At 39.1% G+C, this 20,313-nt stretch overlaps 1 protein-coding gene across 2 annotated transcripts in view; it reads right to left on the bottom strand.

Moving 5' to 3' along the window:
* LOC100552900 (pancreatic secretory granule membrane major glycoprotein GP2) overlaps positions 1 to 13,591 on the bottom strand; it is a 29,401-nt gene extending 15,810 nt beyond the window's left edge. The window contains exons 1-3 of one of the 2 annotated variants that reach the window (XM_008122913.3): positions 12,949 to 13,591; positions 1,516 to 1,604; positions 272 to 376 (exon numbers count right to left, since the gene is read on the bottom strand). In XM_008122913.3, the coding sequence (XP_008121120.2) occupies positions 272 to 376; positions 1,516 to 1,604; positions 12,949 to 13,030 (276 nt within the window). In that variant the 5' untranslated portion in view covers positions 13,031 to 13,591. The remainder of the gene's footprint in view (positions 1 to 271; positions 377 to 1,515; positions 1,605 to 12,948) is intronic. The other variant, XM_016998781.2, reaches the window with a different exon arrangement.
* Positions 13,592 to 20,313: the final 6,722 nt, after the last annotated feature.

The raw sequence follows: 20,313 nt of genomic DNA, 5'->3' as shown, positions 1-20,313 counted from the left end.
CATAAAATAAACACATAGTACAATACAAAATAAAACCACTAGTATATAAAACAACAATTAGAACTCAAAACAGCGCCAATAACCTATAGTGTCATCTGTCGTAAAAACATGGCCAACTGTAAAAAAGAAGAAAGGAAAGGGATAGTGCAAGTTGTAGCTAAGGAACAAAGGAATGGGATAAAAGTGGTGCTGTAAACAAACAGTACATACGCTAACAAATGCAACGTCTGAAAAAAGTGCGTAGAAATCATAGCATTATTATGCATATTACCATTCGTGTTCCACAGTCTGGGAAGTTGGTTTTTATGCTGAACACATAGAGATTTTCTATTTCTGTGCCTTGGCATTCTGGATCATTCAGGTGCAAATCGGAAATCTGCAAAAAGAAAAACCCATACCTTTTTTAAATTGTTTATTTTCCAATGAAGGAATCAACAATATCATATTTATAACTGAACAAATCAAGCCATTATATGTGATATTTCACATGAAAACAGATCTTGAGAATCACCTTTAAAAGCATTACGCTACAATTAAAGATCCAAGATCTCCAAACATAATCCATACAGTTTGGGGTATATATATATACACACACACACACACACATATAGACTGTACTCTTCTTGATTTCAAAATAATTAAAATAATTTTAATAAACTACAGTTTGCAGAACTGCAGGATCAGCATTGCCAAGTGTTCCAACCACTGGACTAAATCTGATTGGTAATTTCAACTAGAACACCCTCCATTGAATCATGGAATGAGCATGCATGTGCGTTGATTTTTCACATTTCTAATGACACAAAGAATTTGTTCTAGTCAAAAATCGTACAAGGAAGTGTAACTGATAAACATTAACTAGCCATTTCCAGATTCTGCCTGAAAGTACAGCATTATTATATGTTAGGAATGTCTTCTTTCCCTAAGAAGGACTTTTGAATCTTCAATAAAAAAGACAGTAATTCATTAGATACCATGGGCTCACTGTATTTACATTCATAAAAAGTTGGAGCTGGAGATTGTAACTATTGCTATTAAAAATTCACAGAGAACTCAGAAAGTAAACAGGGTGTGTGAGAAAAAGCTTTCATGGAGTTTGCAGCTGCTGCTGACATGTGTCAGAAATCATTATCCATTTGATTCAGATCTATCTTATACTCACCCTTGTTCTAATTTATGGACTTGAAACAAGAGGCTAAAATCATCCAATATTCAAAACCAAAAGAAATGGGATCTGTAACAAAATGCTGCCATATGGAGTGCCTCTGTGCAAGGTTTCAGCTCCCATTTGGTTCCCTTGAAGTCGGCTAGCATTCAGTACCTACTGTGAATGCTAAGCCCACACTGAGGTAGCTCTGGTTTCTGCCCTCTTAAATACATTTTCTTGCACATTGTTTTACAAGTTTCCATAACACTGGTGGGCATCTATCTCATTTTAATAGGAGTTTACTGATGGGCATCTATCTCATTTTAATAGGAGTTTACTTATTTAAAGTTATAGAAGTAGGCACTTACTAGTATTGGAGGATTCTTGGACAGGAAGAATGTACTTGGGATGTCTACTTCAATCAGGTCCTTGGTACAAATGATGCTCTCATTGATTTCTATAGGCATATTAAATTTGCCATTCGTTAAAGGAAGAGGAGTCTAATGGTCAATGCAAGACACATTTTATAAAGAGAAAAATACTTTTAAAATAAATGCATTACTGTTATTAGGTGTGAAACAAGTTGATTGCATATATGGAACTGCTGATAGATTCTGCATATCTGTTGTTATTGCCAAAGTCATATCTACTAACAATCAAAATTCACAAGTAGATAGAATTAATTTCCACTGACAACTACATCAGATGTCAGAGACAGAACGCCAGCGAGTAAAACAAAACTCAGTTTATTGAGGTTACAGAACTAAAAACGCCCGTAGGAGACAAAGAACAGGGCAAACACTTGACTTCAGTGTGATAAGAATCAAAAAACAACTCAGTTTGAGCTTAAACAATTCAAAGGGATAAACCGGGTTAAACAGAAGTATAATCCGGATTAAATCAAAAGTGCTTACTTCAGCCTGGCAAACAATGCAAACAAAAGGATCAACAGGAGTCAGAATGTAAACAACAGACTGGTAGCAGATTCCTCTCTGCTACTCAGAGACAGCAGGAGAATAAACCAGGCTTGTTTATTCCTTCCTGCAGCAAACGAAAAGCGTGGTCGTAGTCAGGATTCAGTTTAAGGTTCAGCGGCCAACGATATCCAGGTCCAGGCACAGCAGTCAGGGTAACGGCAGTCAGCAGGGTCCCAATCCGGTCCAGAGGTCAATTGCCAAGCGTAGTCGTCTAGAAATCCAAGTGTCTCACCGATAGCCAGCAGAAGGGATAATCCGGAATCGAAGTCAGTCAGTCCAGCGTCAATCCAGTGCGAGTAGATATTGCCCGTCAAAAAGACGACGGAGGTCCAAGCTATCGAGATTAAACACAAGTTGCACAGAGAAAAACCCCGCACAGTTCCTCCCGCCGTCGATGCCTAGTGTCCTTGGCAAACTTACGTATCCAGTAACGAATCACACCCGTCTTCAGGAAGTTCCCCAACAAAAGGCCAAGCGTCCGTCCAGATTACCTTGCCCAACGCAATTAGACATTGGTCCCAAACCCCAATTTATCCCAGTTCAAGCTCATCATCACTGTCAGCTGCCATCCCAATTCCAGGTGCCCCAACATCATCATCCTCATCAGAGCTTAAGCACCTTTGACTACGCCCCACAGCATCCCCAGCTGTGGATCCCGCTCCATCCCTCCAGCCAGTCCATGGGTCTGATCCTGCAACCCGCCAATCACCTCCCATGCTTTCATTGCCTGTTTCCCCAACACCCAAATCCTCCCTCACATGAGTCCATTCCATGTCATCCTCCTCCGAGCTGGCCATCTCTTCCTCCAAACCCTCAGAAAAACCCTCAAATGAGTCCTCATCTGTCGGGTCTGTAAACAAATCCCGGAGCCGTTTTCTTTCACGCTCCTCGAAAGAGTCTGACTCTCGAGGAGTCTTATGACCCCTTCTTCTATTACCGGAGCCCGAAGGCTCAACCATAACACTATCCCCCCTCACAAAGGCCTCACCCTCCAAAGGTGGAGACACAGCAGAGACCTCCGCGGCTACAGTATCCCGTTGCCCAGAAGTGTCCAACTTTAATAAAGAGCGATGGAATACAGGATGGACCTTAAGAGAGGACGGCAAACGTAATCTAAACACCACAGAAGAGATCTTCTTAACAATAGGGAATGGCCCTAAATACCGTGGTCCAAACTTTCCCCCAGAATGTTTTATATACTTAGAGGATAACCAAACCAGATCCCCCTCTTCTAACTCCTCTCCTGCTTGCCTATGTCGATCTGCTTGAGTTTTCTGAGCTGCCTTGGCTTCCAACAACAACTTACGAGCGATATCATGCAAGGCAGCCATTTCAGATGAGTGATATACAGGATCAGAAGAAACCACATTGGTTGACGGTGCCACTCCCCCCCGCGGATGGAAACCATAAGTCAACTCAAATGGTGTGTGTCGACTGGACGTATGCGTAGCGTTATTATAAGCAAACTCGGCTACCGACAACCACTTCACCCAATCTCCAGGTTGTTCCAGGCAAAAGCAGCGCAAATACTGCTCCAACAGTCCATTAACTCTCTCAGATTGTCCATCCGTTTGCGGATGGAAAGCAGAGGACACATTCAACTTGGTTCCCAAACACTCATGGAAATGCTTCCAAAAACGAGATACGAACTGAGGAGCCCTGTCAGACACAATAATCTCAGGAGCCCCATGCAAACGGAAAACATGCTTAGTAAAAAGTAAAGCCAATGTAGGAGCCGCCGGAATCGTTGAACAAGGTATAAAATGAGCCATTTTAGAAAACAAATCTACCACCACCCAGATACACGTGTAACCCCCAGACCTAGGTAAATCAGAAATGAAATCCATAGAAATAATTTGCCAGGGTCTTTCAGGAACAGGCAGTGAAGACAATAATCCCCTAGGGCGCCCGACAGGCGTCTTGCTCTGTTGACATACTGCACAACTATCACAGTAACGAAGAATGTCCTGTCGCATTTTAGGCCACCAATAATTTCTGGTAATAAGTTGTACAGTCTTAAACCTACCAAAATGCCCAGCCATCGGCTCATCATGATGTGCCCTAATTACTTCCAACCTGAGTGAACCCGCCGGTACATAAACTTGCCCATTACGCACCAATACCCCCTCCTGTTCCTGTAAATGAGGTAGCACAGTACGAGTCCCTACCGAAAGCAATATGAGTTGTTCTTGAGTCCAGTTATCATTCTTTTGAGCCTCTAGAATCTGAGTGTGTAGCCCAGACTCGTTTTCTACCACACATAAAGAAGCAGTTGGTAATATTGTCTGACGCACTGTTTGCTCGCAAGTTTTAAACTCTGGTTTACGAGACAAAGCATCCGCCCTTAAATTAACCTTCCCCTCCACAAACTGAACCTTAAAGTTGAACCTAGAGAAAAACAAGGCCCATCGAATCTGGCGTTGATTCAATTTCTTGGCAGTCTGTAAATGTTCTAAGTTCTTGTGGTCAGATCTGACCACGATTTGATGACGTGCGCCTTCTAACCAGTGCCGCCACACCTCAAAAGCCACCTTTATAGCCAACAATTCCTTTTCCCAGATGGTGTAATTTTGTTCAAAAGGTGTTAGTTGTCTGGAATAGAATCCACAGGGACGCAAGGTCCCTGATGAATCCCTTTGAGATAACACAGCCCCCAACGCATAGCTAGAAGCATCTGCTTCTACTATGAATGGTTTATCAATGTCTGGATGTATTAGTACATTATCATCTTGGAAACTAGATTTCAACTGTTCAAACGCATCTCGAGCCTCCCTTCCCCACACAAACGGTTGCTTCTTACGTAATAGCTGTTTTAAAGGTACAGTAAGTTTAGCAAAGTTTGGAATAAATTCTCGATAGTAATTAGCAAACCCCAAAAAACGCTGTACATCTTTTTTAGACTTGAGTTCCTGCCAGGAGTTGACAGCGTCAACCTTGTGCGGGTCCATTTTTAGTTCTTTTCCTGAAACTACATGTCCCAAGAATTCCACCTCTGACACGTTAAACACACATTTGGAGGCCTTAGCAAAAAGCCCATTATCCCGTAAACGTTGCAACACCTGCCTCACATGTTGCTGATGTTCCTTCTCATCTTTTGAGAAAACCAATATGTCGTCCAAATAAACAACCACAAACTGATCAATCAAATCTCTAAACACGTCATTTATGAACCTTTGGAAGACGGCGGGCGCATTACATAACCCGAAAGGCATCACACGAAATTCGTGACATCCGAAGCATGTATTGAATGCCGTCTTCCATTCGTCACCTTCCCGTATCCTAATCAAATTATACGCCCCCCGTAGGTCAAGTTTAGAAAAGATCTTAGCCCCTTGAACCCTTGAGAGAAGCTCCGAAATCAAAGGCAGCGGATATCTATCACGGATGGTATGCTTATTAAGAACCCGATAGTCACATACTAGCCTAAGCTCCCCTGTCTTTTTAGCCACAAAAAACACAGGTGCAGCAGTTGGAGAGCTAGATGGACGAATAAACCCTTTGGCTAGATTCTCATCAAGGAATTCTCTCAAGGCTTGTCTTTCAGGTACCGTTAGAGCGTACAACCTTCCTGCTGGTAACTTAGCGCCTTCCACCAGTATAATCGCACAATCGTATGGTCTATGAGGCGGTAACTTATCTGCTTCCCTCTTACAGAAAACATCTTGGAATTCCCTGTATTCTGTAGGCACACCCTCCATATCAATCTGGGAAGAATTTAAAGCAAAACATCCCTGCCTTTTAAAAGCTATAGTACGCTTCACCCAATCCACTTGAGGGTTCACCAAAGTTAACCAATCCATTCCCAGAATTACATTGTATCTTGGTAACCGTGTGATGTCCCATACAAATTCTCCAGTTACCCCTTGCACCTCCCATGTTATTCCTGAGGTTTCTCGATTAACCACCCCAGATTCCAGTAGTCTCCCATCCGCCCCTTCCACCTATATATCACATGCTTTACGTATTGTAGGGAGCCTATGTTTTCTTGCAAACCCAACATCCACGTACGAGACCGTAGCCCCTGAGTCCAGCAATGCCAGAGTTGAAGCAAGTTTCTTTCCCCCAACAGATAGAGAAATGGGTACAAAAACATGTTTCTTTCCCTCTAGCGACTGCCTTGTAAGCCCTAGTGCGTTGGACTCACATCGCACTAAGGGCTGGCCTTTTCCCGAAAACTGAGAAGGCTTGATGCTACAGTTCCTAGCAAAGTGCCCAGCAGTCCCACAATACAAACATAATCCTAATTGCCTTCTACGATCTTTTTCCGCCGTCGACAACTTTCTAAACACCCCGAGTTCCATAGGCTCCTCCCCCTTAGCTACAGGTGCCCTAAATACAGATACAGATGGCACATACATAGCCCGAGATTGTTTACGAGATTCAAACCGGGCGTCCAAACGCAACACCTTAACCACCAAAGCGTCCCAGTTTTCTGCTGGCTCTAACTGCGCCAGTTCATCTTGAAGATGGTCACTTAAACCAGCTATAAACAAAAGCATAAATGCGTTCTCCCCCCAGTCCAATTGATGGTGAAGAGAATTAAACTTATTCAAATAGTCCAAAACAGACCCTTTTCCCTGTTTTAACCGGTAAAGAGCCCAGCTAGCATTCTCCATACGGAGGGGATCCCCAAAAGTGTCCGACAATAATTTCTTGAAGTTAACCAAATTATCCTTGACTGGGTCATTACCCAAAATCAAATTAGTTGCCCACTGTCCCGCTGAACCGGTCAGTAAACTCAAAATAAATGCCACCTTGCTGGTGTCCGTAGGAAAAGCTTGTGGGCTAATCTGAGAAAAATAAAGTTCAACTTGAGCCAAAAAAGTAGGCAATTTGTCCCGGGAACCAGCAAAACGTTCAGGAGTCATTACATGTCCCTTAGCTGGCTGTGCTGCTTGTGCAGCATAAAATGCAGCCTGCAGCTGATCAAAACGAGCCTTGAGTTCCTCCATCGTCTTCTTGACGTTGGTACCTCACTGAAATTTTAGGGCGTTGGGCAATCTGTCAGAGACAGAACGCCAGTGAGTAAAACAAAACTCAGTTTATTGAGGTTACAGAACTAAAAACGCCCGTAGGAGACAAAGAACAGGGCAAACACTTGACTTCAGTGTGATAAGTATCAAAAAACAACTCAGTTTGAGCTTAAACAATTCAAAGGGATAAACCGGGTTAAACAGAAGTATAATCCGGATTAAATCAAAAGTGCTTACTTCAGCCTGGCAAACAATGCAAACAAAAGAGGATCAACAGGAGTCAGAATGTAAACAACAGACTGGTAGCAGATTCCTCTCTGCTACTCAGAGACAGCAGGAGAATAAACCAGGCTTGTTTATTCCTTCCTGCAGCAAACGAAAAGCGTGGTCGTAGTCAGGATTCAGTTTAAGGTTCAGCGGCCAACGATATCCAGGTCCAGGCACAGCAGTCAGGGTAACGGCAGTCAGCAGGGTCCCAATCCGGTCCAGAGGTCAATTGCCAAGCGTAGTCGTCTAGAAATCCAAGTGTCTCACCGATAGCCAGCAGAAGGGATAATCCGGAATCGAAGTCAGTCAGTCCAGCGTCAATCCAGTGCGAGTAGATATTGCCCGTCAAAAAGACGACGGAGGTCCAAGCTATCGAGATTAAACACAAGTTGCACAGAGAAAAACCCCACACAGTTCCTCCCGCCGTCGATGCCCAGTGTCCTTGGCAAACTTACGTATCCAGTAACGAATCACACCCGTCTTCAGGAAGTTCCCCAACAAAAGGCCAAGCGTCCATCCAGATTACCTTGCCCAACGCAATTAGACATTGGTCCCAAACCCCAATTTATCCCAGTTCAAGCTCATCATCACTGTCAGCTGCCATCCCAATTCCAGGTGCCCCAACATCATCATCCTCATCAGAGCTTAAGCACCTTTGACTACGCCCCACAGCATCCCCAGCTGTGGATCCCGCTCCATCCCTCCAGCCAGTCCATGGGCCTGATCCTGCAACCCGCCAATCACCTCCCATGCTTTCATTGCCTGTTTCCCCAACACCCAAATCCTCCCTCACACGAGTCCATTCCATGTCATCCTCCTCCGAGCTGGCCATCTCTTCCTCCAAACCCTCAGAAAAACCCTCAAATGAGTCCTCATCTGTCGGGTCTGTAAACAAATCCCGGAGCCGTTTTCTTTCACGCTCCTCGAAAGAGTCTGACTCTCGAGGAGTCTTATGACCCCTTCTTCTATTACCGGAGCCCGAAGGCTCAACCATAACATCAGATGGAAGTACATTTAACCGGACACTTTCCACAACAACTGCCAATAATGAAATCGTATTTTCCAGTTGCAACCCTCCTCAATCATGTTCAAGTGTCATGACAAATTACATATGCACTAGAAAAGAAAATACTCATTTCCAATTTTTTATGAATCCTAAAATAATGACAGGAAAAAACTTCTGTTGTTATTTGGCATCTTCACTACAGCTTGCATGCTAAGCCAGTGTAATGGCTGTTGTGTATGGTATCTAGAATTAGACAAGACTGCTCTTGAGACAAACAAGAGAGAGCTGAAGATTCTTTCAACAGTTACAATGCCTGAGGTCCCAGCTGTTGTTGCCTATCCAAGAGTATCTGTTTGGCAGATGTAAATAGCATCATCTTTCATTAGAGAAGAAAGGGATAAAATAATATTGTGAGTGGAAGCCATAGCAGTGGCATACTAGGCTCTGTGGCTTAAGGCATAAAAATCATGTTCCTAGTACATATACTCCAACTGTCCCAAATTGACAAGAATTGTCATGATAAATCCTCTGCTGTCAAACTTTTTCCGTTCTCTAAAAAAAAAATCTAGTTTTTCTCCTCTCCTACCACTTTTCTTTCTTTTTTCTCAAGCTTACTTGAGTACAGTGGTTCTCAACCTGTTAGTCTCCAGATATTTTGGCCTTCAACTCCCAGAAATCCTAACAGCTGGTAAGCTGTCTGGGATTTCTGGGAGTTGTAGGCCAGAACACCTGGGGACCCACAGGTGGAGAACCGCTGCTTTAGTGGCTGTAAACTGAGTTCAAAGGACACAAGTAATTTGCATTCAAGTCAGAAAGGGCATAGAGATGGGAAGGAAAAGATCAGTAGAGGCTTTCCTTTCCCAGTATTCTTCAGCAAAAGCAAAGCGATGTAGCCTTTCCTACTTGTGTGTTCTTCCTCATCAATAATGTTTATCATCTTGACCATAATCTAATAGTGTTTGGCCACGTATGACTTATATCTGAAACTTTTTGGAGAGTATGCTGGCTGGGAGATAAACTCAAATGCAAACAAGCCAAAACACTCCACATTTCTTTCTGTCTTTGCTGCCAAATGTTTCCTTTCTATCTTATCATCTTTTCCTTCTTTTAAACTTACTTGGCACCAATAGAATATCAATAATATCTCTCAAGGTCTTTGTTTATGGTCTCTTACTCCCGCTTGCACCTATAGTGCCTCAATGGTTGTGCCAAACACACCAGAGCACTTAGTATTTTTCTCGAGTCTCACTCTAGTGTGGATTATAGCAGTGTAAGTAATTCTGATAAACCCTATTTCAAAGAAACTCTTTCCTACAGTTTGGTTTATCTAGTAATTATTTTAGGAGTTTATCTAGAAGTTAGATGTAACTTTACAATTCTAGGAAATATAAACGGTTTCTAGGAGCTTGTCTCCATGGAGTCAAAAACCCAGACTCAAAACAAATTGAGTGATGGCTGTCTTTATGACATATGACTTCTGGTGAATATTATAGGTTTGGGATATATTCCTATTTAGTTTGGCTTTAAGCAAAGTTAGAAAATACTCCAGAGTTTACTTGAAATTCCAGAGTATTCCAGGGCTTTGGCAGTCTGGACAGCTGGATCAGGTTCAATTCAAATTGATCCAGGTCCAGATGTACTCTCCTACCATCACCCATTTCCTGTGTTGATCTTGCTGGTTGTGTAGGTGCCCCATTTTGACAACAGCATATGATGGAGCTCTGTGGCTCCTAGAAGTGGTGGTGATAGTGGCAACACGGAGGAGGTGATAGCTCAGCAGGGCAGATACAGTCCCAGGCCGCATGGACAACCACTCTGATTAAGCATTTAAGTGCTAAATTTGGAGCTGCTCCAAGGGCAGATTTTCATCAGGCTAATGTGTCTGATATAGATGCACCTTAGGCCAAGAAAGAAAGAATGCTTGATATTTAAAAAACCCAAAGAAGATATGGAAGAAGAAGCACTAGAACCAGCACCAACAACATATATTGATTTGGTAATTGGTACAATTTACATTAATATAATTTACATAGAAATACCATTGACATGAGTAACACTCATCATAGTAAGACATACTCTTACCAGATGACATTTTGCATCTCTTTTTGACTACTGTCCAGGAACTTAGAGTTGGTGAATTAAACTGAACAATTATTGAAATAGATAGATAATGGTTCTGAATAGAAAATTATCCCCTAAACAACCTTCTAAAGGATTATTCTTAAATAAAACAGAATATATGGCTACCCTAATGATGACAGATTATGCAGATTTCTGATTACTGGCTTTATCAGATTGAACTAGACTAGTATCATGGAGGCAAATATGTATTATGATAATAATTATTGCTTCATTGTCAACTACTGAAGTTGCTAGAGAGTTTAAAACAGATATCTATTGAACTAGTTTACTTGGTAATCCTAATTCCATACTCCATACTGACAACATGGTTTTTGAAATAGGTGTAGGGTTTTACATCAAGCAGTCATAGAAAGAAACTTTTTGGAAGCAATGGAAAAATTATAGTGCATTAATTAGCTGCAGCCCTTCAAAAATTGTGCATGCATCAGACAGACATCTTTTCACCAAGTGATTATTCTTAACTCAAGTATGACAGAATCTGGATCCACTGAAGGTCCTTATATATTAATTGCATTTTGAAATGCCACTGAGGTTATTGGCTTGAAAGAAGAATAAATTAAATTCAGGGCAGAATCATTAGCCTTTGGGCAATTTAAAAAGAATACGAGCTAGCTTGCTCTTTTTGGTGGATGATCAATGTATATCAAAATCTAATTTCAAAGCGGTGTATTTTCAGAGAAGAATGGCTAAGTAGGATGTCACATCTATATCGTGTAGGAATATCAAGTACAGGCAGTCCCTGAATTACAAACATCTGACTTATGACTCATAGTTAAGAATGGGGGTGAGACAACAGGAAATCTACCCCTAGAGAGGAAAATCCCCTCCCGAAAGAGTTATCATTGGGAAAAGGAATCTCCAGTGAAGCTTTATCACCAATCCTTGTTTCCACAACAAGCCAAATTTTTCAAAATCCAATTTTCACAGGGACAGAAAGTGAGGGGTACAGACAAACACCACAGGGATGTGGACCTTTACCCATGCTATCCAAAGGAGATATAGATAGATAGATAGATAGATAGATAGATAGATAGATAGATAGATAGATAGATAGATAGATAGATAGATAGATGGAGTGTCTGTGTGTATGTGTGTGTACACACACACACACACACACACACACACACACGTATATATGCCCGGAGTTACACTTTAAAATTTACCTGTTCTGACTTACAAACAAATTCAACTTAAGAACAAACATACAGAACCTATCTTATTCGTAACTTGGGGACTGCCTATAGTAAGGTCTAAATAGGAAAAGAAAGGTAGGAAGCAACAGAAATGTCCACTTCAGTTCTAATGTATTTGGTAATTGGCAAAGGGTATGCTGCCATGGTGGCAATTCCAGTTGTTACTGTCAGGTTTCATTCTTTGTTGTCACTTTATTTCTATTGCATATTTTCATATTATATACTCTGATTTCTATTGTATACTATACTCCATTGATTTACACATATTTGACCATCACAGTTTTACTGAAAACCCATCTGTCAGGGGTGCTTTGAATGCGATTTCCTGCTTCTTGGCAGGGGGTTGGACTGGATGGCCCATGAGGTCTCTTCCAACTCTACTATTCTATGATTCTATGATTCTAGATGCTCAAACATTCTGATATTGATTCCTTTTAACATTGTTACCCAAAAATGGACTTAGGATTCTCTGCTAAAGTACCCCTTTCCAGACAAATGTTGTGATTTTCTCAGCATAATATCAACATGCACACAATATAAGTACAATATAAGTTCCCTTAAACATTTCTCTTTTCCTGGATCCAAACTACATTCACGAACCCTAATTCCTAATGAAATCAAAATAGTGAGCATCCAATACCTATAGACAAAGCCCTACCCTGACCGAATATTCTTATTACACAGTAAATTAGCATTTGTTAATTATAAAAAAATCACAACAGCTAGTTCAAGATAATTCTTTTATATTGACTGCAAGATAAAGAAGATTTTCAGAAAAGGTATTTTGATAATATTATTTATTCAAAATCTGTATATTGCTTTAAAGGAAAATAGAGATCTGATAACATCTTCACAAACAACATAGCATTATGTTATAAAGAAATCAGACATATTCAGATCAGTAGCTTCTAACATTTCAAATATGAGTTGCTCTAGAAGCAGACAATCAGTGCTTGGATTCTGACTCTGAGAGACACCAATGCAAACATCTTTGTAAATCTTATTTTTCAGTTGCACATCTTATACATAGTATCAAAAATATTAAGGAATCAGTAAAAAGGCTATTTTTGCCAAATAATATTGAAACTCTTTTCCAAAAGATTAATTTTAACAACATCTTTATGCCTCTGAAATTATGTTCTGAACAGTATATTTTCATAACAGAACAAACACTTGGAACTGGACCAGAAATATTACTGAAAACTGAGTAATTATTTCAGGAGATTCTCAAAGGCAAACTCACCCTCGCCAGCATTGGAGGTACTGGAAAACATCCAGAGAGAAGCAGCTAGGACGATAGCAAAGGCCAGTTTGTGAGCTGCCATCGCAGTGAAGTATCAGCCAGGAAACTCCCTAGTGACTTGTTGATGCTCCCTGCCCTTTCCACTTTATGCCTTAGCAGGATTTTTGGGTGAGTGATTCTTCACAGGCTTTCCCTTTTAGAACTTGTTCACACCAATGAATGTCTCCCATGTCTGAGGGCACAAAGGTGTCCTGGATGCAACAATAGGATTCCACAGAGAGATCCAGTGGACACCATGATTACTCATGCCAAACTCACTACCTATTTGAGAATTGGATTCTGCACAACAAGAAAACCCTTTCCTCCACCCACATTTTTTGTCTTTTGCCATAGCAGCAACATCCACCTCACTCCATTCTGTTGGATTCTCTGTTGGCATTTTATTTCCTTCTATTCTGCTCTATAGAGGGACAGGAAATGATTTACAGCTCTTTTTTGTCTGCTGGGAATGAAGAACGAAGAAAAAATAAAAGAGAAAGAACATTGCAAAGGATACAAAACATCTGCAATCAGAATACAAACAGAATACATATGACTGCAATTGTTATTCTTTCCTATAAGAAAAACAATATATAATATATTTAAATTTTTAAAAAGAAGTCTATATTTTATGAGATGGGAACTCCTTTCGCTCAACAATTCTTATTTCAAAAAGAATGCCAGCATGAAACAATGTGTACTTCTCAGTCAAGCCCTCTGTTATTTCCAGGCAATGATTCTACCCATCTGGAAAGGACTTCATTGAAGAAGCACAATGAAGAAATATGTATATAGCACATGGGGAAATACTTTCAAGATAGAATAGCTTCATTACAATACAGGATTTGTTGTCCAAACAGTTGAGCTGCTTTTTTTGTAATTGTTGCAATTCAGAACAGAGGGATTGTACCAGATATGGATGTATGTGCTAATTTGATGGATTTTAGCAGGCAGGCTTCAGTTCAAAACAAGGCTATAATATTTGATAGTTGTAAATTTTGGAATATTTATCATAATCCAATATCTATCAAAATATGGAAAATACATAAAATATGTAAAAGCGTTATGTGAGTTCAGTCTAAATCTTTTCAGTTTGAAACTTCAGAAAATGTTCACAGTCACACAATTGCAAAGGGATGAATTGGTGGTCCGCTGTTCAAAGGAGGGGGAGTAACTAATTCTACTAAATTCAGTCAGATTACTCAAGTAGTCCATGACTAATTTTCATTTGCACATTTTACATCATATCAATTCTGTGATATTGAATAGGCAGGTTAAAACACTGATATTCATTTCCATGCACTAATAACAGCCACTGATATTTTATAATGTTTTGTTATTACGTTCACTCCTAAAGCTGGAAAATAGGCTGAAGACATGTTATTCTGAAGTCTTTGAGGAAGACCACATAGTAAAATTTCTACATCTTAGAAGTAACCATTTACAAGTAAGACACTAACATGTCACAGGTTTTATCTTAAAAAATGAATGAGGTTACATGTCTCAGCTAATTTAATGACTAAGAATGGCATAATTTTTGCAGGGGAATATAATGAGTAATATTTTCTGTTTCTTAACGGGATTATAGCCATTCTGAGATTCAGAAACAGTAATGAATTTATTTCCATGACTTTGTACTGAGTTACACAATGAATTTGTTTTAACATGCAGGTTTCCAGTCTGGGAGATATTCAAAACAGCTTCCCTGAGGGACAAATCAACTCCAACCCTGCCTCAATGTTTTCATGTACTAATCATGTGGATGTGGGAACAGCTAGCATTCATCCAAACTTGGCTTGTGGAAAGTTTACCCCCCAGAAAATCAATAGGATTTGGGAGCAGATGATGCAAACTGCCTCTGCCTGACACCCTAGAAAACTTGCGAGACAAGATAAACAAGACAGGGCTGTATGGACAACTAATCCAACCTGAAATAAGCAAGATGCCTGTTTCTATCAGTGCTAATGCACTGTTAGGTTCTATACTCTCAAAAACATTAATATTAGTGTCATGGAAGGTCTCCGTAGGAATGTGTTAGTTCATATGATGAAAATTTGTGCACACAGTGTAGATGAACAGAGCAGGCATCATCATTGTCATCACCAGCAGATACTAATCCTTTTCTCCAAAGCATTCAAGTTGGTGTGCATTCCTTTTTAGGACTCCATGAAAAATGTGGTACAAATATGTTACAGCTGACACACATTGGCCTATTTTTGGAATACAATATTTTTATACATTAAGGTTCCATATTTCCTTCACATCCAAGTTTTGTTAAATTTCCCATTTCTTCTCTTTTAGAGGGAATATGATCTGTATTTTCAAAGTTCAAAACTCTAACACTGGTTCCATCAAGTTAAAAAATAAAGCTTTTTATTGAATACCTTCAAAGATTAACCATTTGTCTTCTTTTTATAATAATGACGCAATGGTATTGAACAGTGGTTCACAAAGTGTGCCCTTTTTAAGTTTATGTGGGTTGAAATTGTTCTTAAATATTGTATTGTTCTTTCCTTCCTTTTTCCCACCACAAGTGAAATATGTGTAGTGTGCATAGGAATTTGTTCATACTTTTTTCAAATAGTTCACACAACCACTCTCCATCCATCTGCCATTGGCCCAGCCTGTCTGTCAAATTTTAAAACACAATCCATCAAAAAGTTTGCCCATGCATGATAGCTATACATTGAATATAATATAATATAATATAATATAATATAATATAATATAATATAATATAATATAATAATATATAAACATTTATTGGGGTTCCAAGAGAAACTTTTGCTAAAAAGGGCTCCATGGCTGAAAAGGTTTGAGAACCCCTGGTATAGAATATCTAGTAAATAATCAGAACATACTAACTTTATATAAACACTTCTTTGGGAATAACTTTATTAATCTCAATGTGACTTTCCTTTGAATAAATGTAAGACAATGGCTAGAATAATATATTCATTCAAATATTTATTTTTCACTTCATAGGTCATGTTGGCATGCAAGATGTGTGGTACAGTTATAGTTGGGGACTTTAGTTCCTGAATTTTCTGTACAGTAGACCTTCCACTTTTAAAAAGTTAGGGGTGCAAAATCCCGGTGAAATCTCATGAATATCTTAGGTCCCTCACAATTTTAACATCCTTTTTGGCTATAGGAGTCCAGAGCTTGCTGCTGTGTGTGCCCATATCCACACAAAGCTTGCTTGGGCCTGAACAGCCCCTTCCCTTGTTCTTTCTTAGATATATGGAGGCACTGAATGAAAGGGACCAATCTGAAGAAGAACGGGGCCATCTTCAATGTTTTTCTGTTTCCCTGTGAAGCAGCATTACCAAGGCAAAATACAGGACCAAATGCTGCCTGGTGTGCAGAAGGCTCTCCTGCTCTTTGGGCAGGCTGGGAATTGCCAGTGGTGATAATGCTTGGGGCCTGCTTTTCCTCCTCATTGCTGGTACATACAAGACTAAAGTAGCAGCTTCAGCAAAAAGGCTGCAGGCTGGGGAGCCCTGGCCCTCTGCCACTATCTTCATGGAGACACATCTGCTTAGTGCAGCCATTTCAGCACAGGAAGGTGAAAATAGGTGGAGGGCTGACTCTATTTATATGTAAACCTTTTACTACATATAGCAACCTGTATTTTGAAGCCAAAGTACTTGTGTTGTTTTACATTGTTTATAGTGTATTAAATAAGAGAAAATATATTAAAATACAGAAGATCCATGAAGAAAACACCTCCAAACTAGCCAATCAAATCCCAATTGGCACCATCAGGAGGCAGTGGTTTTTGTTTTGCTTTGGTTTTTTTGAGATGGATGGCAGATCAGACACATTTCTTTTCCTTTCTGCTGTGATTTGGACTCTGCATAACTATTTACTTTAAAAAAAATGTGTTAAAATGCAAATTTTCAGCATTGAGCCAAATTAAATGACTTGGACTAAGCAGAGGCCTTAATCTAATTCAAAGGTTTTAAAAAATTGTAAAAAAATTATGTAAGTGTCCCTGCCCCCCTGCCCCTTAAAGCAAATAAAATCAATAATAAGGTCTGCTGCTATTAATCAACATCAAAAAATCTGGGAAATGTTGGGAGAGAAATGAACCATCTGCTACGGCTACTGTTTTACTTGGAGGAGTAGCAATAGACTCCTAATTCAAATGGCAAAAGGAAGAATTATAAACTATGTTTGAGTTTTATCCTAGGCAAACTTCCTTTTGTTAGCCAGAGCAATTCCTCAGTTAGCCTAGCAAAAAATGTCAACTTAAGACATTGCATTCACAGTAACTTGGTTACAAAGTAGTAACAGAAGAGCTGTCACTGGGAACGTTGACTCCAAGGTATATCTTCACTATAGAATTATAGAAATTCAAAATAACATAAAATTTAAAACTCTTCATGTTTTACATCAAACACATATTTCAGTGAACTCAAAAATCAATATATGAGATATATAAATGTTTGAGAGCCAGGGTGGTGTAGTGGTTTGAAAGTTGAACTAAAAACCCTAAGACTAGGGCTCGAAGCCCCATTGAGCCACGAAAACACAGATGCCAGTTGGTATATGGTATATGTTCTGTATCTAAAAAAACTAGAGCAGATAGGGGAAAACTGGTGCCATTTTTGGAATCCACAGCTCAAATATACCCCAAAATGAGACTAACATCTGAAGAACCAAAATGTGCGTTGGACAGTATTAATCGTTGTGTGTTCAAGATGCTTCTAATGTATGCAATTGTAAGAGAAACCTATCATAGGGTTTTCTTGGCAAGATCTGTTCAGAAGAGATTTGCCCTTGTCTTGCTCTGAGGCTGAGAAAAGGCAACTTGTGGAACCTTTCTATGGCTGAGCCCCCTCTAATTGTCTTCATGCCCCAGTTTACTATGGATAGTATTTAAATTAAAACATTTTCCTTCTTATAGACAGGTGAATGTGACTCGACATTTTCTTACATACAAATACAAATAATCCTAGCTGGCTAACTTTTTTATAAAGATGTTATCTTCATTCTGAGGTTTGAATTTCATTCAAATTACTATTTTGACAATGAAACTCTCTAGCTTTATAAACTTCAGCAAATGCAGCTGGTATGGTCAATTCACAATTTAAGTGACCGTAAGCAGGCAATTATTCATATAAACTCTCATTCACATTTAAGTACAATGGGCCTGCTGTTGCTGAACTGCCATAACACTCTGTACAACAGAAGTATAATACAATCAGCAACATGTTCCATTCTGTGACACCTGCGAGAGCAGCTAGTTGGCACTGACAACTGTACTGAAGCTCAACTAACTTTTAAAAGCAGGGCAGAATTTCCCGGAATGCAGAGATCCTTTCTGAAAAGTGTTTTGGCTTTTCTTTAATGTTAGGTTTAAAACATAATTTTCAATGCAGCCAATTTATAGGTCGTGATTCATTTGTCCTAATGTCACTGGCCAGCCACAGTCTTTGTCAGACTGAGCAAACGAAAGAGGAAAAAAGAAAATAAGGAATTTCCTTGGCTTTCTTCTCTCTACCCCCAGTGTGGGATTTCTTTAGCTTCCGTTTATAGTACATGACCATTCTCGTAAACAACTTTTATGTTCTAGGCAACCAAAAAAGGAAGAAAAAAGCTGGTTGAGAGATGCTTTGCAAGCCAAGACTTCAGGCTGCCTGAAACGTTAAAAATCCTTCCAACAATTAAACCAGAAGCTTGAAGGTTAGAGCAATCAGTAACACACATACACATTATTTGTCAGATGGAGATAAGAAAAAACACAACAAATATTGCAAAATTTTGGCTTGGATGATCTGCAATAGTTTTAGAGAATAATCAGAACAACGAACTGATACATTTAAAAAATGTCAACAATTTAAGAGTATCTAAAGAGGAAATAACGAAAAACCTCTGCAATTTGAAGCTATCAAAATTAACTGACAAACAAAGAGAAATTTTGAATACACTCATAACAATGTCAGAAATAGACTATGCGATCTGTAAACTTAAGAATAACAAAGCTCCAGGGCCAGACGGCTTCACCGCTATCTTCTATAAGACATTTGAAGATGAATTAGGCCCTTTACTAAAAGACATCTTAAATAATATACTAGAAAATAAGAAAATTCCAAAATCCTGGGAAAATGCCAATATAACATTGATTCATAAAGAGAATACAAGATCCGATGGAAATCAAAAATTACCGACCCATCTCCCTATTAAATAATGATTACAAGATCTTTGCCACTATTATGGCAGACAGATTCAAAACTTTTCTGAAAAACTGAATATCTGAGGAGCAATCTGGCTTCCTTCCGAACAGGCAAATAAAAGATAATATCAGAATTGTAATCAATACTATTGAATATTACGAAAAACATAATGAAAAACAGCTGGCCCCACTTTTCATCGATGCTGAGAAAGCGTTTGATAAGATTAATTGGGATTTTCTAAAATTGCTGCTGAAAGAACTGGACATTGGTTACAAATTACAAAATGCAGTAGAGGCTATATAGTTCAAACAAGAAGCTACATTAATGATAAATGGTCAAGAAAACAGTAAATCAATCCCAATTAACAGAGGTATGCGGCAAGGATGCCCGTTGTCTCCACTATAGTATTATTAATTTTAATAATGGAAACCTTGGTAAGGGACATAAATGAAGATAAAAACTTAGGAGAACTGAAAATAAGAAATCAAAACTACAAACTAAGAGTCTATGCTGACGTCGTCTGTATAATTGAAAACCCCTTAAACAACATCAACAGATGGATAGAAAAAATAGAAAATTTCGGCAAACTAGCAGGTTTCAAATTAAATAAACAAAAAACTAAGATGTTAACCAAAAATATTGATGGAAAATCTAAAGAATAATTACAGAAGAATTTAGAGATAAAGGTAGAAAGCAAAGTAAAATACTTACGAGTGACAGTGACACCAAGTAATGCAAATTTATTAAAGAACAATTACGAGCAACTTTGGTCAAAAATACAAAGATTTGGAAAAATGGAAGTATCAAAACATTTCTTTACTGGGCTGTATAGCGTTAATAAAAATGACTATCCTGCCTCAGCTACTATTCCTTTTTTAAACACTACCTATAATTAGGAACTACCTTTTTAAAAAATGGAATATGGACATAACTAAATTTATTTGGAAAAACAAAAAACAAGAATAAAATTAAAAATATTGATGGATGACAAAAGGAGAGGAGGCCTAGGGTTTCCAGACTTCAAGTCATATTATGAAGCCTGTAACTTGGTATGGTTAAAAGATTGGACAACCCCGAGAAATACCAAATTAACATTAGAAGGGCATGACCTCAGCACAGGATGGCATGACTATTTGTGGTATAA

This window comes from Anolis carolinensis, chromosome 1 (genome assembly GCF_035594765.1).
Source record: "Anolis carolinensis isolate JA03-04 chromosome 1, rAnoCar3.1.pri, whole genome shotgun sequence".
Lineage (NCBI taxonomy): Eukaryota > Metazoa > Chordata > Lepidosauria > Squamata > Dactyloidae > Anolis > Anolis carolinensis.
This window is presented reverse-complemented; position numbering and strand designations above follow the sequence as displayed.